General features: G+C 39.1%; 1 protein-coding gene across 1 annotated transcript in view; it reads left to right on the forward strand.

Annotated features, from left to right (window-relative positions):
- The first annotated feature begins 687 nt into the window (after positions 1-687).
- Positions 688-25,686, forward strand: part of SHQ1 (SHQ1, H/ACA ribonucleoprotein assembly factor) — a 48,347-nt gene continuing 23,348 nt past the window's right edge. The window contains exons 1-10 of the mRNA XM_065642722.1: positions 688-731; positions 2,976-3,158; positions 4,155-4,219; positions 5,100-5,222; positions 6,003-6,154; positions 7,827-7,939; positions 9,900-10,027; positions 20,452-20,606; positions 22,171-22,224; positions 24,748-24,871. Coding sequence (XP_065498794.1) covers positions 3,016-3,158; positions 4,155-4,219; positions 5,100-5,222; positions 6,003-6,154; positions 7,827-7,939; positions 9,900-10,027; positions 20,452-20,606; positions 22,171-22,224; positions 24,748-24,871 — 1,057 coding nt within the window. The 5' untranslated portion in view covers positions 688-731; positions 2,976-3,015. The remainder of the gene's footprint in view (positions 732-2,975; positions 3,159-4,154; positions 4,220-5,099; positions 5,223-6,002; positions 6,155-7,826; positions 7,940-9,899; positions 10,028-20,451; positions 20,607-22,170; positions 22,225-24,747; positions 24,872-25,686) is intronic.

The following is a 25,686-nucleotide window of genomic DNA, read 5'->3' on the forward strand; positions in this document are numbered from 1 at the left end:
TTAAATTACACTAGGCCCAAACCTTCCACCCCTGTTTACTCAGTTCTTAACTCCATTCTCTCCTCTCCAGAGGCACTTGTTCTCACTACACGCTTTACTTACACATACGAGCGCTTCTTACATGCTGTGAGACACACCATTTACTTTCAGTAGCCTGTTATGTTTAAAACACAGTACGTGACTGTGTCAGATGCTTACAGTTTTAAGTAATATCTGCAGCTATCACAGAGGAGGAAAGAGCTGAGGCTGGCAGGCGATGTTCATGACTGGCATTCCCATAGATCGATCAGGATGACATCAGTTGAGGGGTAAAATGCGACTTTCGTCTCTTGAGATCGTCACACCTCCCTTGAACCACGACGTCTGGCCCACCGCATCATCACTTTTGTTAAAAAACAAGGTCAGTGGGGGGGAAATCTGAGGGAAGGAAAGATCCCCTTCACCGGCGGGGCCCGGGGCGCCCCAGCCACCACCCGACCGTGAGGGGAGACCAGGCCGAGGGGTGGTGGAGCCTCTCTCAGCCTCCCCCCCGGGACAGAGACTGCTCTCCTGCCGGTACTACAGTTTCACGTCCCTTCCGTTTGTGTCCCGCCCCGAAGGCGGGCAGCGGCCGCAGGGGCGGCCCGTGAGGGCGGCAGCCGGGGCTGGTTCCCGCCCCGCCGGAGCTGCCTGCGCATGCGCGTTCCGCCCCAGCGCCACACGCGGCGGTGAAGGCGGCCGCGGGACGCGGGGTGAGTGGCGGCGGGGTGGTGGGCACGGCCTGAGCGGAGCGGGGCTCGGCTCGGCTCTGCTCTCCCCGCGGGCAGCCGCGGCCCTGGCGGGCTCGCTCCTCCGGGAGGCCTCGGGAGGGGTGGTGGCGCTTGGCGGCCCTCGGCCGAGGTGCGGCTCTGCCGGGGAGAGCCCGGCTCGGCCTTTCCCGCACCGCGGCTCCCCGGTCGCCAGGGCCGCGGCCGGGGCTGCCTGGTGTGCCCCCGGCACGGCTCGGGGGTCGCGCTTTGGCCCAGTTTAACCAGCAGCGGAGGGAAATTATGTCTTACTGTGGTGCCTTTGAGGGAAAGCCAAGCAAAGCGTTCGTCCCTTTCCCTGCCAGCCCTGTGCTGCAACAGAAACTTATTAGTTCTGCTAGCTGTTTGTGGTGGTTTCGTGGCTTTTTTGTTTTTGTTTGTTTGTTTCTTTAGTGCGTGGCGGCCTTTTCACAGAAAAGGCTGGGAAGCTTCATTTTGGGATACCCGATTTTTAGGTTGGGGCTGGGGTGTTGCGTTTCTGTGGGATGGATGTCAGTTGTCCCCAGGCCGGGGTTTGTGCAGGAACCTCCAGATCAGGTTGGGGCCATTAATTAGTGTCGGGGGCCATTAATTAGTGTCAGGGGCCAAACGTGCAGCAGCGCTGAGAAGCTCCAAGCAGGAGCTTTGAGGCTGCTCTTAAATGTTACGAAGCTCTGATTCGGGAAAATAAAAATGCAGGCTGGCCTGTCATCCTTCAAAGGTCTAAATGAGCTGGTGGATTTTTATTACCTCTTATCCTGTGTTGTTAGTGTGTGGTGTTTAAGTAGATAAGAAAGTCCATAGAAATGCACATTGGCTTGCAAGAGTTTTTCAGGCCAGGTGTTCTCTATCTAGATAACACTCGGTAAACACACGGCAACTGCTCTGCGTGGGAACACTGGGAGTCTTGCCCTGGAATCAAGTGATACAGGAAAATAGGGAGTTTCAGTTATTTTATACTTGTCAGTTGAGGTAGATTACCCATATAAAAAAAGGTGAGTAATCTGTTAATTTAGCCCTATTAATAGTTAATGCCCTATGTTTGCTCATTAAATGCTAAGAATGGGGATATGTTCAATAAAGATAACTATGAAAATCCCTAAAAGGTAGCTCTTTTCCAGATAATAGTTATGTTTTGCGTTTTTTGATAAAAATATTTTTGTCTTCAAAAGTTAATTTTCAGAAGTGTGTGGCCCCCCCATTAAAAAAACTGGATTCTAAATTAAACCTGAGGAATTATCTTGCATTTCAGAGCTATTGAAGAGTCAGACAAGTTGTGTATCATGTGAATGGTACTATATAAATTCCTTTTCTCGTACCAAATATCTATGCATGCCCATGTACATACATTTCGTTCTGATGGATGTTGACCTAAAATGTCCTTAAAAGCACTTGGTGAAGGATATTCCAGACATCCTCTAGATAAATTCAGTTCAGTTACAACTACTGTATTAGTTATGTCTTTGACTGAATCTTCAGAAGGAATGTGACATTTTTAGGATGCTCCTTCAAGATTTGTGAAAAGCCTGCGAACTGATCAAAATAGTGAGCGCATTTGCATTGGGCATCTGGAGTGTGTCAGGTTTAAACTGTTCAGACAGCTCTTGTCTTGAACCCACTGCAAAGGAGCACCTCTGACTTACTGGGCATGTACTGTCCCAGTGGCTTATGCGCTAAATTTGACATGAAGAGCAGTATGCTTAGTGTGTATGCTCAGGTAATCTGTTTGGGGTGTACTGAATCAGTTGCTTGTGTTCTGGCTAATATGTGTCTGAATTATAAAATACAGCTCTAATTTTTTGAAAGTATTACTGGTTTTCAATATTTTCTAATAGTGATTTGCAATCAGTTCACTAATGAACTGTAGAGATCTAGTGTCTGCTATGTGTGAAATTATAAACAACAATGACAAAAATCTGCCAAGTTTCAGGACGGAATTTAGTGTATTTTTTATGTGGACTACAACAGGTGCTTTCCTGTGCTCCAAATGTTTGCATTTATGTTCATTTGTTTCACTAAGGAGCAGAGAGGTGGTACCTTCAAATTCTTGATAATACTTCATTTTGTTGCTGTTGTCGTGAGTGTTTTCTTCTTGGGCATGTGGAAGATAATTTTGTGAGAATGTTGTTCTTACAGAATTTTGAAGAGGCACTATTTTCTGTCATAAGTTGGGAACTACAATAATATTTTCTTGTTTTCCTTTTTTGATAGGGCCACACAGCCAGTGGTTGCTTTTCCTGCTGGATTCATCATGATAACTCCAGCTTTTGAGCTGACCCAGGATCTGGATTTTCTTACAATAATGATCAAAATACCTTATGCCAGAGCTTCGGAGTTTGATGTGTATTTCGAAGGGGAAGATTTTAAATTTTATGCTAAGCCATACTTTCTCAGGCAAGTAGTGGAAGGATTTAAAAAAATTGAACTTCATAAAATAAATAAAAGTCAGTAGGGAATGAACTTCATTTTAGTCTCTTCAGAACATTCCTCATCTGCAGCTCTTACACTGTAGACTGCAGACAGCCCATTTTTTGCAAATAATTTTTTAATGGCTCTGGCCTCTGTTTCTAGGCATTAAATCATGTTAAAGGGAGTTTAAAGAAATATTTTTCCAAGTTTACTTTATGATAGATTTTTAATTATGAAATGGCAAGACAATTCTCTGAATTTATGGAAGTCGCTGTTGAGAGCCAGATACAGTGTATTTGGTGAAGAGTGGATTTTGATGCACTCGTAATAACATAAGGGGAGAAAAGTCACGTGAGCGTGGGCAGTAGGAAATGAGGTTCCAGGTGTATCTTTTCTCTAGATAGCAAGTTCCCCACTATGCTATAGGAAAGGAACAAGAGACAATCTCAGTATGAAAGTGTTAAGAGAACCTTTGGCAAGTAAGAGATGACAAACTATTCACCTTTCTTATTTTCTCTTTCCTGTATTGTTGGACATGCTTCCCCTATTATACATTAGTAAACCACAAGGGATTTTACTGGACTTGTCAAATGCAGTGAATTAGTTATTTGGAATATCAGTACAAGAATTTCTGTCACTGTGGGTTAGCTCAGAGTTTTTAAATTGCAGAATCTTTCAAGTGTTGCACATAGGGCCAAGGGTGTCATTTCTGTGGTGGCTGTGACCTTAGCCAAGCTGTGAAACGAGGAGTCGCAAATCTTCTCTCATCTCAGATGCTGTTGTCTTGTACCAATAGTTAGGGGAAAAAGATTTTGAAGTACATTGAGATTTAACTGCATGACTTCCCTTAGTATCAATAGTAGTCGTGTACTTAAGGCCTTTGTACTTCTTTTGGAATGCGCCTTTCATTTTTATGGGCTGAGATGGTAAGTTGCACAATTAGTCAGGCATTCAATGAGACATCTCATTTTTTGCCTGCAGATTGACACTTCCTGGAAGAATTGTAGAAGATGGCAGAGAAAAAGCATCATATGATACAGACAAAGGTATTAGTTAATGTTCCTAGTATACATGTCATCAAAATGCTACTGTCTCACCAATAATTTATATGTTGCTCCACTGGAATCGCTTAGAACTTTAGTGAAGTATATGATACTGTAAATAAAGGTAAACTTTCCGATATGTTATGTAGTATAAAAAATCTTGCTTAGGATTTATTGTACTTATTTAGGCCTTGTTTAAGAACAAAGGACATGTTCAGAACTGTCCTAATAATGAAAAAATTATGTACAAGTCTCCTTCAGAGCCTGTGGGGGCTAGACATGTTGTTGTACCAACATCATTAGGCCAGTACATCTGCAAAGAAGTCAGGTAGTGCTGAGCAGAAATGAGATAATCCTGAGGCAGTCTCTTGGCCACGTCTTAAGAGAGAAGACATTAGACTTTCTCCACACCTTGAGGTGGAAGGTATTTCTGGAATAAAATATGTACCTTCTGGAATTAATGTATTCATTAAAAAAAACCCTAGCAATAAAGCCTATAATTTGCTGCTTCCTAAGCCTTTATTACATGCTTGACTTAAGACAATAATGTAGCTTTCTAGGATCTTCTGTTGATTGCTTGATTGGTAGAAGGATTAAAAATAAAATAAAGCTTGTTTCCTGTTGGTTTGTGTTCAAACAATGTGAATCAAGAGACCAGAACTAGTTAAATGTTCTCTTTCATGCTTTATTGTTAAAATCTTTGATTTTTGTGAAAGTTGTGAAGTAAGGTTAAAAACATGCACAGAGACTGATGCATAATAAAATGCTACCTGCATGTGTCCCAGTTTCTATGAGCCTTTTTCATTAGAGGAAAAATGCACTCTTTTTTTTTTTTGTCTTGGATGTTTTAATGCAATAACTATATTCTGACTTATATTTTAAGGAACTTTTACAATTCGGTTACCTAAGGAGATTCCTGGCCAATATTTTGAGGGACTGGACATGCTGACATCTCTTTTAGCACCAAAGAAGTCAAGATCAGCAAAACCTTTAGTAGAAGAGATAGGTATGACAAAAAAAATCTTACTTAAACTAGTGATATATGTATATAATGAAATAGTTATAGATTTAAAGAGTGATATATGGAGAAAAATAGAGTATTTCTATTATTCTAATCCAAGGTACAAGAAGTGTGTGAATGAATCTGAAAGTATGGTTAGGTATAAAAATACATGTGTTGTAGGTGATACACGTGTTCTCTTAAAGGCTTAGTTACATTTACATTTTTCCAAAATACGCTTAACATATGCTAATCCTTTGTAGATCTTTGTACCCCTCTAGTGGCTGTATAATACAGACACATTTGAGTATTCTGCTTTCTACAAATTCGCACAACTGGACTTTTAGCTGAAATAGTAGAAGCTACTTAAAACCACAGAGTCTAGTGGATGACTTGCTTAACATCAGTATTTAACAGACAAGAAGGTTTGACTATCTGTGTTTAATTTTTAATACCCATCTTAAATTTTTGATAATGTCACTTTGCTCCTGTCAGGATTCTCTTAGCATCAAATTCTGATCTTGTTGAAATCAGTAGAACAATTAATTCAGTCTTTAAGTAACTATACTTAAAAACTTTAGTGTTCCTGGTCTTCATTTTTAGAAGTTGGAGGATTTGGAGCAGGAGCTATGGATTGCTGATGTAAGCATCTGCCCTTGTGACCCAGCCTCATATAAGATTTCTTAAAAGATGTAGTAAAATGAGAAAGGCTTATTGTGTTACCAGTGTTTGCCTTTCTGTTTTCTATGTAATAATTTTCTTTCTCTGACCATACAATGTATACAGCTGCCTCTGCTGAGTTCTCTGAGGAGGAGGAAGAAGAGTTTGACTGGGAAATAGAGCAGACCCCTTACAAAGAAAATGCAGAGAGCACTCTACCACTACAGTACCGTTATGGATTTGGGAATTTGTGCTCAGGGGTGTTCCAGCGGCTGCAGGTAGATGCATTTTCCTCTTTTCCTATCATAAAAGTTCTGTGTAACTTTCTGATTAGGTAAGCTTCCTGGCTCATTCTGTAGTCAGGAGGGGACCGTTGGGTAACCATTCTTCTACATTATCCCATTCTGTGACTGAGAATATTCTGCTTTTGCATGTAGTAGTACAGGCAAACCCTTCTTTGTGCAAAAGTAGGGGGTGGTCGAGACTGAGTTAATTGTGTAGCAAAGTCAACAGGCCAGTCTATTTCTGCAATAATTTCAGTGTTAGAGGAAGGGGCTGAATGGGGTCCTTGGTAAAAATGGCCTCTGGCTGTGGGCTGCTGTCAACCAGCAGGGCTCAGCTGGCCTGCGGAGGGACAGAGAGAAAGGCCTGTGTGGAGTAGGCCATATGCCAGGTGAGTAGTTCTGGCAAGATGCAAACAGTCTACAGGCTGTCAACAGTCTGCTGTTAGTGCTTTTGCTTTATATTTGGTATTGTCTTCTATCCTGACTTCAAACATATTTAACATCAATGTGCAGTATATTTCAGGTGCCATAAACTTTAACTTATTTTTAAATTACAAAGAAATTACTAAATTGAAAACAAGCAAAACAAACCCCGAACAGCAACAAAGAAACCCCCCAAAACCCAAAATAAACCTGGCTAATCGATAAGTCCTGTTATGGCTCCTGCATCAAATTTTTTTTCATTGTGAAATTCATGGCAATTTTCTCATTGTACTTCTTATTTTAGACTTGATTTTCTCACAGGACAATAACTTTTGAAGTGTGCGCTCTTCAAGGTGTCTGCCCACCTGGAATCTGTGGGATTTACTAGAGTTATGCTGATGCACTGGAATTTGCTTTTGTGGATTAACTGGTAGGATAGGAGCTTTAAAATGCAGTTACTTTGCTCTTGAGCATTCAGCAGTTTCTTTAATTCATGAATAGATTGAAGCTAATCTACAACCTGTAGCATGCCAGGTAGTATAATAATATTCATAGTATACAGAGCTTTTATTAAAATAGTGGATGATAACCTGATTTTTTTGGTAGTGTTTTTACTCTAAGCAGTTTAAGTTTAAAGCAATTTAATTATGTAACTCTGTAACTCATAAATGTATGAATTTTAGCTTTTTCAGGGTTTGGAGCAGGATTGCTATTTATGGAGAAAGTATTTACATTCTGTTAGGATATATACACTGGCTTATTACCATGACATTCGTAAAGAAGTACATTTCCCATCAGCATTAATGTACCACTACTTAATGATGCTTAAAAGGGCACTGCAATTGCCCATTAATTAATGCCTGACCACTTCAGAGTGTGAGAGTAATCTCAAAAGTCACAAGAACAGTATCTATGACTTTTATCTTTGTTATGGTTGTGTGCTTTTGTTAAACATTGCAAATTTTATCATAATGCAAAATAACCTGCCTGCCTTATGATAAAATGGCCTGAACACATTTAATAATACCTTGAAGTCTAAGGACCTTCAAATAATTGAATTTCCTTGGAATGCTGATGTTTTAGTTCCACAATGGAGCCTGAATTTGCAAGATTTGAAAGGGAGGTTGAAGTGCATCTAGGGATTTCAATGGAATACTGATAAGTATCTTTCCTAAACTCTTGCTGAATGCATCTTGCATATCATACCTGTGGCTTGGTCTTACTGTTTTTGTTCCATTTGCAGGATGAACTCAGTGATGTTATTGACATCAAGGATCCAGACCAAACTCCTGTAGGTGAACGCAGGAGGAAACGCCTGGCAGCTGAGGCTGCCAAGTTTGACCCTGATCATTACCTGTGAGTATTGATTTACTTCACCTGGTCAAGTGAAAGTACTTCATTTGAAATATATTCACTTTTCATAAATAATTGGGTTTAAGATCGCTTTAAAAAATAATAGCTTTGCTTGTTTCTCTGTCTCATCACAGCAAGCCTGAGAGGATCTTCTTAAGTATGACACTGACGCAAGACATTGCTTATCTGTTTTGGGATTACTCTACCGTTTAATTACTGCTTAAGTCTATAGTCAAGCAGGGCCTGCTCTGAACTGTTGCAGAATGTTTTTTCATAGTTCATCTCTCCAGCAGCTGAATAGCCAGTCCCTGCCAGCATTTTGAGTTGTAGATGTCAGAACTTTGTTTTCTTCTTGTGAAACAAGGATTACTGAACAATCCTGGGCTATGAGGAAGTGAATCTAAGTTTTGAAGTTATGAAGGTTTTCTGGAGGCCACTTTGTTTTTTGCCTTCATCACATGGAACCTTTTTTACAGGAGAATGAGGAAAAAAGTTCCAAACCGAGACTTTGTGTTTCTTTGTGCTTCATCTCATGTATTGAAGGTGGAAATGAGTCTGTATGCCTTTCAGGTTGGAGTATTTCAGGTCAAGTTAGGTTCAGAAACTTCCAGATAAGTAAACTGAATTGAAGCCATGAGATCTATTAATATAGTGACTCCTGCAAGATGGATTTGGTGGGAGAAGAGTGTAGACACCAGTAGGGAGAATTAGTATTTGTGGTGTGTTTTGTCAGGAGAGGTAGGCTTAACCCCTTTTGAGTTGTTTCTTTGCAAACTTGGAATTTTTCCTCAGTCAGGTGTCCCAGAGGCAGTTGGCATGGCTTTGTGTAGCACATAGAAGTTAGAAAAGTTTGCTTGAAACCTCACTTGGAAGTACATTTCACTAGAACTGAAGCAGTTCCTAACCTATAATGTGATGCAGATTACAGTAATTGCAAGTTTCCATCTTAGAACCTGCATCCTAGCCTGGTAGATGAGCCACAACCGTTTAGTTTAATGGCTATGTTTTGGAGGCTTCAGAACAGATACCAACCTTTCTTCAACAAAAATCGCTTTCCTGTGTACCCTAACGAGAAGGACAGCCCAGGGAGAAACAGCGGCACATAGAAGTATTTTGTTGCCTTTGAGAAAAATGTACACTTGCTGATATCTTTAAGTTACTTTATAAAAACACTCAAGGTAGACATAAAAAAATCTGTCAGTGGAAGAGTAAAGGAAATTACATTCTGTGTTTGGTAGACTGGGCAGGTTTTGTATGATGATTAAGAAGGTATTAAGAAATTTCCTGCTTTTTTTTTTTTTTTTCTTTTCAGTTCTCAGTATTTGTACTGTTGTTTGGGTTGAAGAAAAAGCTAAAATAAGAGGAGGCTTAGAACTTGAATCATTTAGTATAAATTGTCCCAGAGTTACTGTATTGAGATTTTCACCACAGTGGCTTTGTGCTGAGGAGGTCATCTCTCTTCCAGAATTCATGTACAGTTCTTTTTCTACCTTGCTACAACTTACCTAAAAGTCAGTCCCTACTTTGCCCTTCTGCTGCGCACCCTTCCTCCCCAAAGTATACTCAGTTTTAAAGTGGGAGACCTTCCCAGTAAAACCGAGTTTGCTGCTGGTGACATTCTCTGAGAAGTCTTCTCTTTCGAATGTTTTCCCTTGGATTACTGCAGAACAAGTCAGGTTTGTTCAACTTCATGTCATGCTGCAGCTCTTCAATTTTCTGGGCTTCTGGGTGGCTCAGGAAAGGTGGAGGAAGTGAGGAAGGGGTACTATAATAGTGCTTATACTGCTAATAATGACTATTTTCTGGTTTTAAGTCAAAGAACAGATACTAGTCAGGTTTATTGTATTTATGATGTATGGAAGATAGTCTGGAGCCAAATCAAGTGTATTCATAGTATGCAGTAAAATATACCCACATACACTATAAATTGACGTAAGTAACAGATAACTTTTTTTTTTTCTAGAGCTGATTTTTTTGAAGATGAAGCTATTCTGCAGATTTTAAAGTACAAACCATGGTGGGTTGTTGCTCATAAAAAAATGATAGCCTTGAAGGGAGAAAGTCATCAAGAACATGACACCCGTACATTTGGTGAGAACATATATATGTACACATCTGTAGCTTGAATGATAATTGCTGTAATACCATGTTATGTTCTAGGTGGTTGTTCTTAAAGGAAGAAGTATGGTTTTATCCTACAATTTTCAGTGTTAACTGTTCTTAGAGGAGTATTCTGTTACTTCTCCTGTCCTCAAAGAATTTTTTTTCTCTGAGGGACAGTTAAGTACTGAGATCTTTGAGACAGTTGTGTGTGGAGCAGTTGACAATATGTTATAAAGTGGTTATTTCATCTTAAGCATTTACCTGTTAATCAGGTAGTGTAATGTGTGCTCTCTTTTTCATCTGCATTACATGTTTTGGAGTTAACTGTTCTTAAAGGCCATTCTAGAATTTCAGATATCTATGAAGAAAAAGTTCCTTTCTGAGGATGTGCAGTAATCTTTTAAGATTTCGAAGTAGCTTCCAGTGTCAGTAAGTCATGGCATCTGAAATAAAATCAAACCTATCTTTGTGTAGTAATTGTGATAGCCAGAAAATGAATACTTCGTTTCTGGTGCTTATCCCTTCTTTTTCTCAGTTTTTTTTTCAAGAATTTTTCTCCCTTTCCTAGTTACGTTTTCAATGGAAAAAATAGTCAAAGCTGGTTTTTGTCCCCACTTCCAAATATGGTGCAGATACTTTGCAGCAAGTTTCCCAAGAATGAGCTGTGGAAGATTGTGCTAATGTCAGCCCTTGTGTTTGTTTGGTAACATGTCCTCTGTAGGATGCTTTATTTACACAGTATGACAGAAGTTCATGGCATTTATTACTCTACTGCTATTTTTATGGGTCTCAGAGACCTTTTTGGAAGGAAAATCTTTGTGTCCATATAGAAACTAAAAGGGATGGTTTCAGCTTTAGTAGGTGACCTTGTAACAGAACAGTTAACGGATAACTGAGGTTACCTTTCTGTACACAGTGACTGCACAGAGCATTACGAGTTACTATTATGCTTATTCTTTTATTGTCCTTTGTTCATTTCCTATGTAGTATGAAAATCCAATATTACTAAAGTAGATAATGATAATCCCTTCACCAGAGGTTCTTAACAAATATTAATGCACTAATAATACCTGCACTTTCATATTCTCTACAGGAGAACAACAATGGAATTTGGGTAAATGTTGTGTATTTTACTGTGAATGTAATCTGATCTTCATTACTGGTCTCTTTTCAGCCTCTGAAGCCAGAAATTGTTAATTATACCCATCATAAGCATTTGATTTAAAAAGCATTGGACATGTACAAGAGGCTTGAAAATAGAATAATGAGGGTTCTTACCCATTTTTATCCATTCACTCCTTAGTAAATGAAACACTGCTAATGTTTGCCTGTGTTAAGGAATATAATGAAAAATATAATGAAAATTTAGAGCTGCTGGATGATTTTATTGATAAAGTATATTTTTACTTCAAATTGAGATTCTTAAGAAAAACAGATGTATGTTGCTGAGTTTTAGAGGCAACCACAACAAACAAACTACTCAAAAGCCTGGCAAGCCTGCTCATGAAAGTTATGCAGAAAATGGGGCTACATAAAGGATCATCTTTAAACCAGGGGTGTAAAACTCACTTTCACCAGCCTCGCAGTTGCCTTCCAAGGGCTGAATGTAATTTTACTGGATAAATGTAGGAGTGGTTACCCCCCTTTTCCCCCAGAAAGACCTCAGGTTTTATAACATTGTTAACTGCTGTTTCATTGGCAAAAGTGGCTGAGGATCTGAAACTGTTGGGTTCCTAAACCTGAGTGAGTTGTGGTGAAAGAAGCCACCATGAGAGGGAGTGCAGGTTCCACCTGAAGGTCTCTTATGAATGGAAATACAAAAGGGCAGGAGGTGGGCCCAGACTGTTGGACCTGGAATCTGGATGAGTTCTGTGTGGTTTTGTGTTGTTTTTATGCTTTGTCAAAGGGATGATCTGGCTGAGTTACGCATTCAGGAGTTCTTACAAGCTGAATGCAATTTGACTGCATATCTGCATGGATCTGTATTCAAGTGTGCATGCTTGTAAGTGGAAGTGACATAGAAAAGGCACGTAAATGAAGTAAAGGCTGTGCTAACTGAAGGACTTTCTGTACTACTAGAGAAATTTTACATGATTTCCTGTAGAGCTGGGGAGAAGTCTGACTGCATTAAGCCAAGGTGAGCTATGCAGCTGGAAGGATGAGGAGGCTGTCACTGGTATCAGACTGGTGCTTCGCTCTGAAAAGCCAAAGGGTACTGGAGCATGGAAGCTCTAGGGGCACTAACATTATACATATTGCAGTATGGTCTAAGGTGTTTTATGAAGTGATGTGTGGTGAGTGTTTGAACCTGTGCGTGCATATGTTGCCCTGCAGGTAGGTGTGAGGTCAAACTTTTTTTTTTTAATAAAAACAGATATAGATGTCCGCTGTTCACTTTCGAACCCTTTTAAGGGCATAAAGGAGGATGGGTTGACACCTTCATGCAGTTTATTGCTTAGGGAAAGAGGCATAAAATTAAGAGTATCCAGATTTCTTACTTTTCCTAAGTTCCAAATTCATGTCCTGTGTTAAGGAAAGCATCTAAAATAAGGTAATGTCCATCATTTTCCGTGATGAGGACTTACAAGCATATAGCTTCTAAAGAGACCTCAAATATTGAGGTGTGTAAAACATGTACAACTTGTAGTAGGTGTACTGCCGTGACCAGCTTGCAGAAAACATTTGTCTGTCCTGCATGAACGTTATGTTCTTGATTAAACATGCACTGTTCAAAGCCATTACCCAAGAACATAGAAGCAGAGGAATGACGGAAATCATGTGCTGTCAGATGTGCAGCATCTCATACTGAGGAAATCTGCTTCCCTCAGACATGAAATGGTGTATCTTTTAAGAGAGGTGTTCACTGAAGGTGACTGTTTGGAAAGACAAGGAGGTCGGAATGATAATGTTAAAATTGATGGTAGATTACAGGCTATCGCAATATTGAGGTATTGGCAGTAGAATTTGGCACCTGGGACCTTTAGAGTCCCCGTATTTTGGGCTCTGTTTTTGCTGCCATTAGGACAGTTCCCACCTATGCAGTATCTGTGGAATCGGGAGTGTCACTGGGAACTGACTCCTCAAGTTACTACATGGAAAAGTGAATTTACTGGGGGAAAGTGAAATAAAACTTAGCAGGTTCTTTAAAAATATATTTTCTTATTCAGAAACACCGAACCAAGATAATTATTTTTTTGTTTCTTTCTTTTGCTGATTTATATTCATGGCTTTATCTTCTTTGGTTTCTTGGAATGAAAAACTGGTTTACTTTTGTCTTTATAATGTCTTCGACTACAAGGAGTAATTAGAAATACAGATTTTTTTTTTTTTTTTTTTAATGGCACTACAATTAACTGAAGATTTTGTTTGGTTGATTACTGCTCTTTTATCGCTGTTTTTTCTCTCTTCTGTTTTTACATCATGAGGTTTTTTGAATGTCTTATTACCAGATTTTTTTCTTTTTGGATCAGCTCTTCTCATTAACATTTAAAGTTTTCAGCTCTCTTCTGTCCTTACCTTGAATCTATTTTTATATAACCTTTTTACTTTTTCTCCAGCTTGTTTGTCTGGTGTGTGTATTTTGCCTTTTTTTTTAATTTCTTCTTTTATTGTCCTAAGTGTCCTGCCTTTCTTTTGTCCTTTTTTACATTTTACTGTGTGTTGCAATGATTCTCTTGTTGCCCTTCGTGGGTTTTTTGTTTATTTCTCCCTAGGCTTGTTAGCCACCAGGCAGCTGAGATTATTGTCTTTACAGTATGGCTGAGGAACCCAAAGAAGAAATAGAGAGCAGTTTTCACTATCGTGTTTGCCGCAAAATATCATTTTTGGACTGGACATTTCTAAAGCTGATAGGCCCAGATTTTGTTCATGCTTACGATGTCTAATGCAAGTCAAGTAATACTCTGCAAAGCCTGACTAATTACACAGCCTATCTCATGAGGGAATAACACTTTTGGAAAGTGTGCTTTCTGCTGCTGCTGAAGTTCACACGAGAGCCTTGCTTCTACAGATTCCAGATGAAACGCTTTGTATTTTGTAACAATTCAACTCAATTAAAAGTCTATTTTTATTCTACTTCAAATTGCACAACTGCAAAAACTCCTTTTTAGGCAACACAATAATCTTCAAGGACATATGCTGACATATGCATTTAATGTAACATTTATATGCACCAGGGATAATTTATTTTGTTTATGGTAACCTATCATGCTTACCAGTTACTATTCTCTTTCTGATCTCTTTATAGAATGAGAAGCAATTTCTTTTTAAAGATCCACTTTCGAGTAGGGCTCTGCTCAAATATATACAGTTACTGGTAGGATCATAAACTTTAGATGAATCACTTTTTCATCAGATTTCTGCAATTGTTCAGTCTACCTGTTTTACTCAGTCTTCTGGGCCTTTGCAGCATGTGTGTCTTCCTGGCACTGCTCTGCTGCAGAGCAAGGATTTTCATGTTGAATTCTTAACACATAAATGTCAGGTCTTTCTTGTAAAAGTATCTCGGATTTTAAAAGGCCAGAACAGTAAGACATGGAAGCAAGAATGATGTATGGTTTTGATATGGTTTATAGGAACTGCAGATTTGTTAAAGAATAATGACAAAAATTAGTATAAAGGAAATTGTGAGGTCCAGGAAAGACTGTCCAAGTCCAATGACTTATTGGAGAATGCTTTGGAGGAAGAAGGTCAGAACTGATACGGAGGAAATGTGTTGTAAATGTCGATTTGAGGATTAGAAAGGTGGAAGCTTCACATGGAAGAAAAGATACTTGTGAAGGAGCTAAAATACGAATGGAAGAATTGTAAAGAAAGGAGAGGGATGAACAAACCAGACTTAACTGATCGTAGTTTCAAGTGAACATAAATGTGCAGATGAAGACAGCTTTGTGTTTTGGGGACTTGTAGTTCACCTCGTGAAGAACCGAGGCTCGTCCGATCACAGTCTCCTTGACAGAGCTTTAGGAGGGCTCAAAGGTGGCTCCTTCCTACCAGTTCTGCAGAAATGGCCCTGTGTACACGGGAAAGAGTGCTTTCATGGAATCTTCAGTGTCATTGTCTTAGTTGTGGTAGAGTCCCTACAGGAAAGAGATGTTACCAGCATGTCAGCACTGTGGAAAGTTTCAGTAACCTTATCAGCAACAAATTCAAGCACAAGAGACACATTAATAGAAAAGCAACTTTGTTAGTTCAGTTATTTGTTTAAGTTTATGGTATTATCAAGTATTTTTAAGGTGATATGCAGCACTGGGGGACATCCTGGTCCTGAGCACAGCCTTTGGGTATCTTTGCTGTCATAGTAGTGCTGCCTTTCCTCTTCTTGTGTCTTAGGAGGAGCTTGAAAAGAAGAGAGACTTGTTTGCTACTGATTAAAATCAATAGCTAACTTTATTCCTGATGAATTTGCTCTCTGCTGACTAATCTCCTCCTTTATGTGGTGTTGCCGATTCCTTAACTCACAGGGACAGATATACACATTTAAGAAATGTAATATCGTAGCATAGTATTTTAGTTAACATTAAAAAACCAAACGAACCAAAAACCACCAACAACAAAACCCAAGGATCAGTTCTGATGAGTTATTTTCCTTCAAGACAGCTGTGGAATTCAAGACTTGGCTTGACAGGACCAGAACCTAAGGCTCTGCTTCCACCAGAAGGCCTGAGCAGCTGATTCTGAGAGGTCCCTTTTGACCTGTCCTGCCCTGGTTTTCCAGGTCTGACCACTGTGTCAGCTATCTGTCTAGATAGCACGTTTCATCTGAGTACCCCTAACACATTTAGAACAATAAGTGTCACAGTAGTCTTGAGATATAGATCTTACACTGGCTTGATTTAAGCGATGTGATCGGCAGCGTAAAATATCAGTAAGACCATAACAAAGCACTCTGTAGCTGTCAGATCTCATCCTCCCCTTTCAAGATTAAACTGTGCTTCATTGAAAATCAGGTACTGAAGAGCGATTTGAAATATCTTGATTTTAACATGAAGAATCGCTAGTTTAAAATAAGTAAAGGAGGTGGTTAAAAAGCAAGGGCAATCTCTGTAGTATTGTCTGACGCTTACTTTGTATATGAGATTAGTTTGCCTGATTCCTTTAGACATGGATATATTAATACACACTTATACTGTGGCTAGAAGCAGCATGATTTTGGCACTGAAAATGTACGAAACACTTTAAAATCAAACTTAAAACTTGCGAATTTAGTACTTGATAAGTAGCAGCAGATGCTGCTTTGCGTTAGATTAATACAAATTGTACAGGTATTGTTAGATAAAACATTGGTAACACAAGTGTACAAAATACAGGCTTAATACAGCAGAAAGTGTAATTACAGTTTTACTTGTTCTGTTAATCCTATACTATGTACTTTTATTTTTGAATTAGGAAAACAAAGTACGTGGTAGTTTTGACATATTAATAATGAGTTTTAGGCCTGGATAATATTCAAAAACATTAAGGAAAGCATAGATATTTATTTGCAAAATTGAAGTATTTTCTCCAGAGAGAAAAAATTTATTTAGAACACCTGGCACTTTGCAGTGAGGTAATGAACATCTTGTAACATTTACCTTTGGGAATTGTCTAGTCTACCTCTTGTTTGCTGTTGTATAGCAGACTTGCATTTTCTGTGTTCATTGTCCAGTTGTCTGTGTTATGATGCTTCAAAGAGTTTGGATTTTAGGGGAGGAAAACTTTATCCCATATGTTTAATGAAATTCCCTAGGAGTTTCTTTGTTTTCTGCTTAGAAGGGAAGTATGGTTCACATTTATATGTTCCTCTAGAATGTGGATTTTAGGGAATCTTAACAAATACTTGTTAGTAAGACTTTAAAAAGTTGGTTTGTTTGCTCTCACTGTTGGACTGTTTCTTACCTCTGATGGTAAGTATGTCATTGGTTAATCTTCATCAGCTATGAGGCAAAAACAAACTTCAGGTTGTAGTTGCTGATTAAGAAGAGTGGATTCTCAGTAGTGGATCCAGAACTAAATGTAATGAGTTTTTGAAGGAAAACTATGGGCACAACTTGACAGCTAATGGTAGCAAGGACGTTGAGGGGGCCTAGAAATATGAGAGTGCTGTCTTAACTGGTTTGTGTCCATCAGAGCAGGTATTTTGCCTGTGATAGATTCGCAGATGCTTTAAAGGAATTATTTAGCTTCTTTGTAACAAACTTCTTTATTACTGTAGTCATCAAAAGTGATTTTAAGCTTTATGAATCTGATCTGCTCTAGCAGTCTTTGCTAGCAAACTTTTGGCGGTTTGCTTTTCAGAACTTCTTTTTCTTCTTTAGCTTCAGTTTCATCCCCTCTTTTGAGTTGCTCCTGAGGGTGAAAGGGCCATGTGCGTATGATTTTATAATAAATTGTGTTGTACTCCATGAGAGGGTTTTCTACTGAAAGTCAGCTGAAAGTGGAAATGCCTTTTTTTCTTTCTAATTGGGCCTTCTAACTGTAAACACTCTTGTGATACCTCATTAAACCCACCCTACTGCAGCAGCTTATAAAGTGGTTTTATGTTATGTTCTTCAGAAACTAATTTTTTTTTCAAACGTGTTACAACATTGCACATATGGTTTTATGGATAATTTTAGTATGAATGATAAAGGTGACTCACTGAAGAATCAATGCCATTTATGAACTTATGAAGAAATTTGCTGATAGCATATAGATACATCTATATTGGTGATTTAAGGGATAACACTGAACTGCATTGCACTAACAGAAAAACAAGAATTAGAACTGCTATAGTCTTGCTGAGTTGGAACTTTATACTAGATCGTAGCAAGTGGAAGAGATTGACTTTCTCAAGATGATATAAAAGCTGGGATTTCTTTTTGTGGGACCTTGTAAATAAATGGAGGCTGGCTTGACTCCAGAGAAATGTTTAGCTCATCAAGAAGTTTCCAGAGGGATTTAAATCAAGTATTTCATGGTTATGAAGCTGATAGAAACATCAAAAAAGTTCATAAAGAAGAAACATTCAAAAATGTTTTTCTTAATTTGTAATTTTATGTCTTGATATGAGGTGTGTGCATATGTACATGCCTTTGGCATCACAAACATTTGTTTCAAAACATGTCATAAAATTAGAAAGCTTGTAGAAAACTCCTGGGATAAAGACGACTACATGTCTTATAGATGGATTGTATCCCTGAGAATGTGGTTTGTGTAAAATGATGATGAGCACTGTTTGAGAAGAAACATCTAAAAGTACACTTGCAATCGTCATCCTTATGATATAGAAATGGGCAAGAGGTGTAAAAAGGATCTTGGTTTACTAGGAATTGTATAGAATAGAATTGTATAGAATGTCCTGAGTTGGAAGGGACCCACAAGGATCATCGAGTCCAACCTCTGTCCCTGCATATGACAACTCCACAGTTCACACCATGTGAACTCCATGAGGAGTTGCAAGCTTTTCTTTCTGTAACCTGTGCTGTAACACCTCCCTCCAGGGCTTTAGCTGCTTGTGTCCCGAGGGTGCAGAGCTCGGGATCACAGCCTCTGCTCACCTGCGTGACCTTGGCTCCTGCCGCTGAGAAGGAGCTGTGAGAAAGTCTGCAGAAAAATAAGAACAGTCAAATTGCAGGTAGAGTTGTTGAGATGGGATCATTAGTAGCTCAAGGATTCCAGAGGTAAATACCAGTGTGGAAGATATAAAATCATAAACTGGAAAAACAGGGAACTGAGTTGAGGCAGGAATTGTTGGGTTATCGGGTCAAGTGGTTAGTGCTGATGAAGCTGGTGGAAGGTGGCAGCTCAGCAATATTCAAGGATCTGTCTTGAGGAGCAACAAAGGCTGACCCCAGGTGCCTGCTTCATCTCGGTGTGTTAATCATTAATTATTTTACACTTTTAAGTTCGTACATTTTGCCTACAGCTTTTCTCTGCCCCAGCCAAGTATACCCAAACATAGTGACTCAAAAAAGGGTGGTAAAAGAATAATTGAGATTTTGATATTAATTGTAAGGTTTTGGGTTGCGTCCCCCCGCCCTCCCCCCCCAAATAATTAAAATTACATGATGTGCCCTTCAACTCGTTTATCTACCCCTGGTACTTTGGGTTTATTTTGAAAGAGTAACAAGCGTACTGCATTAGGCTTGTTCCTGTCTTCAGAGAAATCTCCTCCAGTGAGTGGTATTTTAAACTCAGGCTGGTTCCAGTGTTACTTACGCTTGAACAAATCATGGAGTGGGACAAAGCGTCAGCTGTCAAGCCAATGACATTGCTTTCTCCTGTCAAGTCACCTTGTGCCTGTACCTTCCTTCTGTGGCGTGACCAAAATGTGCTCACTACATGTGTCGTGTTCAGTGATCGGAGCCTGTTGGTGTGGAGTGACCGTGCTCTGTGCAGCCAGGGTGAAAATCTCTTAGCTTTGGCTTCTGGCTGGTTTAATCACACTAACTGGCTTCTTGTTTTACTCTGAGTTTGTACAGAGGTGGCTTCTAGTCAGTTATCTACTTGATCTCTACTGTTATTTCAAGGCGATTCTGCCATCCTTTCTGCAGTAAGTACTCTTCAGAAGGGTTACCATTCAATATTCAGTCTTAGCTATCCAGGTCTATGCCACTGTTTCCTAGAGAAATGCTTGGATGCATTGTCACAGCATGCCTGCTGTGGTGTCGTTGTCACCGTCTTTATGAATCCCAAAGCGAAAGTACTGGGTGAGAAGGTTTGGTTTGGTGGTTGGTTTTTTTTGAGTTGGGTCAGTATAGCTGGTCTGAACTAAATGAGGTATGCAGAAGGTAAGCAAAATATGATGGTCGCTGGTGGTGGATGCCATAGTTCTTTGGCAGGAGATGCAGCTTTGATATCAATGTTGGTGGGGACAGGATTTTGATCTTTCTTTGGTCTTCCTCAGAAACTGGAAGGATGTTATCAGACAGTGTAAATGAAGCCTCCAAATCATGCTGAGGTTATTACTCAAAATTGATGATGCTTAGACATACAGAATTGTACCTTTCTTTCCCCCCCTGCCCCCTTCCCTATTTCCTTAGTTCCTACCCTTTTCTACAATAAGAAAATATATTTGGTTTGGTTTTCTTGTTTTTCTCTAGTACAACGTGGGCTTAAGAAGCTTCAGTTTACTCAGATCCTGAGTGTGCATTTATCTCTGTGTAAGATACCCAGGCATCCACAGAAATCCTTGGTGCTTTTAGTGGGGTTCAGAATTGCCAGTGTTGCACACAGTACTTTGCAGGGTTGGAACATGACTTTGAAAGGGCTATGTCAGAGTTTAACAAAAGTTAAAAATGAAAGTAAGGATGATTTAGGCTTTTTTTTCTTGAGTGATGAATTACTTGTGATTAGTAACACACGTCTTTTTAAGGAGACTGTCCAAGTAATATTATTACCTATTAAAATGAATGTGCCAGCTTTAAATTCATAATCAATTATCCTTCTTATAGTTGTCTTCTCTGAAGAAGAGAGAGAGCAGCTGAGAAAGTTCACAAATAAATCTTATCTTCTGGATAAAAGAAGCCGTCATCATATATATCTTGGTTTAATTGATATCCTCCTGGCGTATTGCTATGAAATCTGTGTCAATGAAGGAGATAAGAATGTAAGTAAAAAAATTTAGTATGTTTTAGGAACCTAGTGCTGGACCCTGTACTGTCATTTAGGAAACTTACCTTTTAAAGTGAACTTACTTACAAGCATTAAAAAAATATATAATTGAGTAAGTTGAAATACTTTATATCTCTAGATCGAGCTGTTGGGTGTATTTAGGGATTAGTATGATTTCTAAATACTTCTGGTCTTCTGGACCAGCATTTTAGCCGTGGGAGAGAAGTGGTGATGCAGGAGACTCCAGACAATTTGATGAAGGGTTTGCAGGGGAAACCGTATGAGGAGCGGCTAAAGTCACTTGGTTTGTTCAGCTTGGAGGGGACCGAGGGGGAGACCTCATGGTGGCTCCAGTTTCCTCACAAGGGGAGGAGGAGGGGCAGGTGCTGAGCTCTTTTCTCTGGCAACCAAGGACAGGACCCGAGAGGATGGCAGGGAGATGTGCCAGGGGAGGTTCAGGTTGGACATTAGGAAAAGGTTCTTTACCCAGAGGGTGCCGGAGCACTGGAACAGGAGGTGTCAGGGCCCCAAGCCTGACAGTGTTCAAGAAGCGACTGGACGACATCTTCAGACACACGGTGTGAATTTTGGGGTTGTCCTGTGCAGGGACAGGAGTTGGACTCGATGATCCTTTTGGGTCCCTTCCAACTCCAGACATTCTATGATTCTATGACTTGCTTCCCATATACAACTTTTCGCCTAGCATCTCCTCTGCTGATTCTAACCAAGAAGATGTTTTCTCAATGCTTTTAATCAGAGTATTGGAACATATGATCAAAACCATTCTGTCATAGACTGAATTGCAGGGCATGGACTGTAGAATGGCAGAAGTGTCCAGACTTGCTTATTCAACAGAATAAGATGGTTGTTGTACTGTGTGTTAGTGTTGCACAAAATTGCAAATATGGAAGGAATCCAATTGTATAAATCTTTATTTATCTTTGCAATAACCATATGGTATATGTTGAAAACACATTGTGATTTTTTTTCTTTTTTTTAAATAGGAAAACCAAGACATTCAGGCCATACAAATCTTTACTAGAGCCAGAGTTATAGATCAGGGCTTCCTGGCTTTTTGCCTGATCATCCCACTAGACCATGCTACCACACAAATACTATGAATCTGTCGCATTTGAAGAAAAATGACATTTTACATGTACTGCTGGCTTTAGGATCCTTTCTGAAAGCCAAGAGTCTTGAGCTGTTTTCATGAAACAAGGCATTTTAGCTTGAGCTTTGTTGATTCCAGTTTCTGTTTCTTGGTGAAAAGGGACAGCATTCCTCTATAATACAGTTTTCTGTGATTGCTGTTGTATTTTAAAGGCTTTGTGCATAGGCTAAATATTCCCAACATGGAAATCAATTTAGTTATTTAACATATGCATTGCAATATACTTTTAATGCTGTCCTGTGGCCATTTCAATGCACATAATGTAATTACTGCTTCGTATTCACAAAGGTTCTTAAATTACTGCCAGAATGTTATCTTAAATAGTTTGCCAGCAGTCTTGAATGCTGAATTAGATAATAGTTGTTTTATGGTGTCCTTTTACAATCAGGTTGAATCATCTTGGAACGTTAGGAAACTGAGTGCAACGTTGTGTTGGCTGGAGGTAAGTTAAAAGTTAAGTTCTGCATTATATATTTGCTGTATTGTTTGGTTTTGGTATTGTATATTGCTTTTGTGGAAGGCTTACACTTCCAGTGTTGAAAATGTATTAAGTGTATGTCCTCTTTTCAATAAATATTACAAGAACTTGATCACGATTTCTGGGCTCCCAAGTACTAGTAGCCTCAGGAGGCTGGAATGCAAGCTGTCATGTGTCTGGGTTCTCAGCCTTCTTCTGGCCCATTCTGGAAAAGCTAAGGGTAAGCACTGCAAACAGGCTGCTCAACTACATGCTGTCCCTAGTTCCTGGGCTTGATTCACAAGTCCTGACCTTTATTTAGGAAGTAATTGCAATTATTCCTCACATATGTCCACAGTATGTGTGTGCAACTCCATGCTTAGGGCAAGAAAACAGAGCCTTCTGGCTCCTTGATCAGAACTCATAAATATCTTCCCGTTTAACTGGCTAAAGCATGTTAAAATAGAAAGGGCATAAAGGGCAGAAAAAGCAGGGAATGTAATTTCTTTGGGTTCTTGTGTCCTTTTGGTCCTACCTCAGATATGTTTTAATAACCTTTGAAGATGGCAGGCCTTAATAAAGCAGCTTATTGTTCACTTGTGGGAGTTTTGACTGCTGAGCCTTTCTTCAGCCTTCCCAGTTCATCATTCGGTACTTCCAGCTTGCTCTTTTTCCTGGCTGCAAATCAGGTGGTTTCTGTGTTCTCCATTCTGCTGTGTGCCTTCAGGGTATGTTGGAGGGTGGAACTGGGGAGCCCTGAAGTAAATGAAAACCAATTATAGGAAAAGCTCTTAGAACTCAATCTTTTTTTTTTTTTTTTTTTTTTCCCCACCTATCGTGGAGAAGCTGAGTTCCATATTCTTGTAGCAAGAAAACCTCAGTTCTGTAGCTGCAAAACTGTTGTCTCATTAAGGCTTTAATGATTGTGTGATCTTTCAGACAAGTGCTGAATATGTTTTTTCGAGTTGCTTTACCCACCCCCCTCTTTTCAGTGGTACTGCAGCACCCGCTACCACTGGCCCTTTGGTATCAACAGAGACTTTCAGATCGTTTACTGGAAGCACACAGGCCTGTGTAATTAAGGTATTGCAGAGTTGGGAGTGGAAGGGACTTCACCTGGCCTGTAGACCATGGTTTTTTATGATGGCAGCAAGCTAGAAAGGACCGTCCCTCCCTCATTCCTGAAATTACTGAGCCAAGTCTCAGTTTGCAGGAACAAAAATGAAATTTGTGACAGGATTTTTGGGTTCTGTCCTTCAAACAGTTCTAGTAGCAGCCAATGTTACATTCAGTACAGATTGGTTGGTTTTAATTTGTTTCCAATTGAATATTCTGCAGTAGCAAGTCACAAAGGAGGGCAGTTAAAATGCAGTGATTGCCGTAACTCTTTAATTTTTTTTAAGATCCATATCCTAACACAGCGAGGGAGTTTTCTGCATGTGCTTATCCTATAATGTAGCAGCTCTTGGCGCAGCCTGTGCCAACAGTATATTTCACACCCAGAAAATTCAGTCTCCTGGCACCAAGCTGTTAATAACTATATCTGTTATACAAACCATGTAGAGGCGGGTGTTTTCATCAATCTGTAAACAAAATTGCCTCAGCTATGGTTTATTTGAACTGACTGCCATTTTGCTGTGTGTGACATGTACACACCTTAGACTCTTAAATATTAAATAACAAAACATAAATGATTTAAATGCTTACCGGCAACCCATTAAAATGAAAAATGGGTTGAAGCAGTCACATAATACAAAAAAGTGCTGGCTGTCAGCAAAGTGTTTTAATTAATTTTAATAAATTGAGAGTTCAAGATGAAATAGGTATTTTTATTTGAATTCATAAATGGAATATTTTGTCTTGAAAAGTGAAAGCCAGAAAGGAAATTGCTCTCTTAAGAAAGTCTTTAATAACTCATTAATGCCTCTGGCCTGGGTAAATTAGAGGTCTTCCTCACTTGTAAAGGAGGACAATGAACCACTTTCCCTGGGCAGATATATTTATCCCTGTCTTGAATGTCTATAATTTTCGTGAAAGGCAGAATCATGTATCATTTTTAAAGATCTTATATGTACACATGTATTTTGTTAATATCACGTGGTTTTAATTTTTCTTTATTCTTAAAAGGCTTTTTATAGTTTCCCCTTAATATATATAATAATGTGGGACAGATGTAATTTATTGCTTTAATCTAAGCAATGGAAAAGTCTTGAGTTAAATGTTTTATTCTAATGTTCTCTACATTCTTTTTTTAAATTCAAAACCACGAAATTGTATAGGACTTCTGTTATTCTGCCATGCAAACTGAATGTGCAGTGTCTTGTTTCTGTGTAACATCTTGATATCTGTATCTGTTAAGCCACAGATTTTCAGATGCATACTATATTAAAACGTGCGTTTTTTGCTATGCTGCTATGAATTCTTTTTTTAAAGGAGAATAAAAAAACCCCTAATTCTTCGTATTGAAAAGCACAAAGACTAATTCAGATTTTTCACTAATACACACAGAGTTTCACCAGCATTCATGATGTCCTGGTATCTTTTGGAAGAAGAGTGCTCTGCTATCCCCTGCACAGACATTTTGGATTAGTGACACGTGCCTTCAATGATACAGTCATGATACTGCAACTAGGTAAGTTTTTTTAGGGATTGGAAGTGATGACTACGTAGCCACATTGTTTGTGTGTCTGTCTTTTTAATAACTTTTTTGGCCAATTTCACCCAAACTTGATAGATATCAACATTCCTGGACTTCTTGTGGTTTTTGTGAAGATGGGACTGCGGAGAGAACAAAATTAATGTCTTTACCAGGAAAAAGCCCCCAGAGCAACTCATTTATTAGCCAGTGAACAATACGTGCAGTTGTGGTGTAAATTCAGCTGTATTATTCATGCCAGAAAATCAACACAAGAAATGTTATGAATGTCTCATCCTGAGAAAAGTCTTTTATCAGATCTTGTATCTTAATAAATTGGGATATTCCAGCTGTGATTTGTAAAGCTTTAGGGAAAAGGTCTTCAGAGAAAATAATAGTTCATTGTAATTGTTCATGTCGTGTTGATTTTTGAAGTCTTTTTCTCTATACTGTATTTGTCTGTCTGTGAACAGATTTTTCTGTTGGAAAAGACCATATTAATGAAGCTTTTCTTATGGTAGGTTAGATACTATAATTGGTTTAGACCCTATTCTAAAGGTGTATAAGTTTTTATTTCAAAGCAGGGTCAGTTTTTGTTGCAAGTGTAGCTGGAGTCCAATTGTTTTCAGTTCGTCTTTAATTACCTGACTGAAGCCCTGTTAAAAAAGATTGACGGATTTCTCATTACTTCCATGATTTATTCCCACCTAAGGGAAGTTTTTAAAAGCATCCTCTTTAATTGCTCCAGCTGTTCTGTTTGACCAAGTTCTGCTCATCCTGGTTTTGCAGTTGCAAATGTGGGCAGCTTCATT

The sequence above is a fragment of the Caloenas nicobarica genome, chromosome 11 (genome assembly GCF_036013445.1).
Source record: "Caloenas nicobarica isolate bCalNic1 chromosome 11, bCalNic1.hap1, whole genome shotgun sequence".
Classification (NCBI taxonomy): Eukaryota; Metazoa; Chordata; class Aves; order Columbiformes; family Columbidae; genus Caloenas; species Caloenas nicobarica.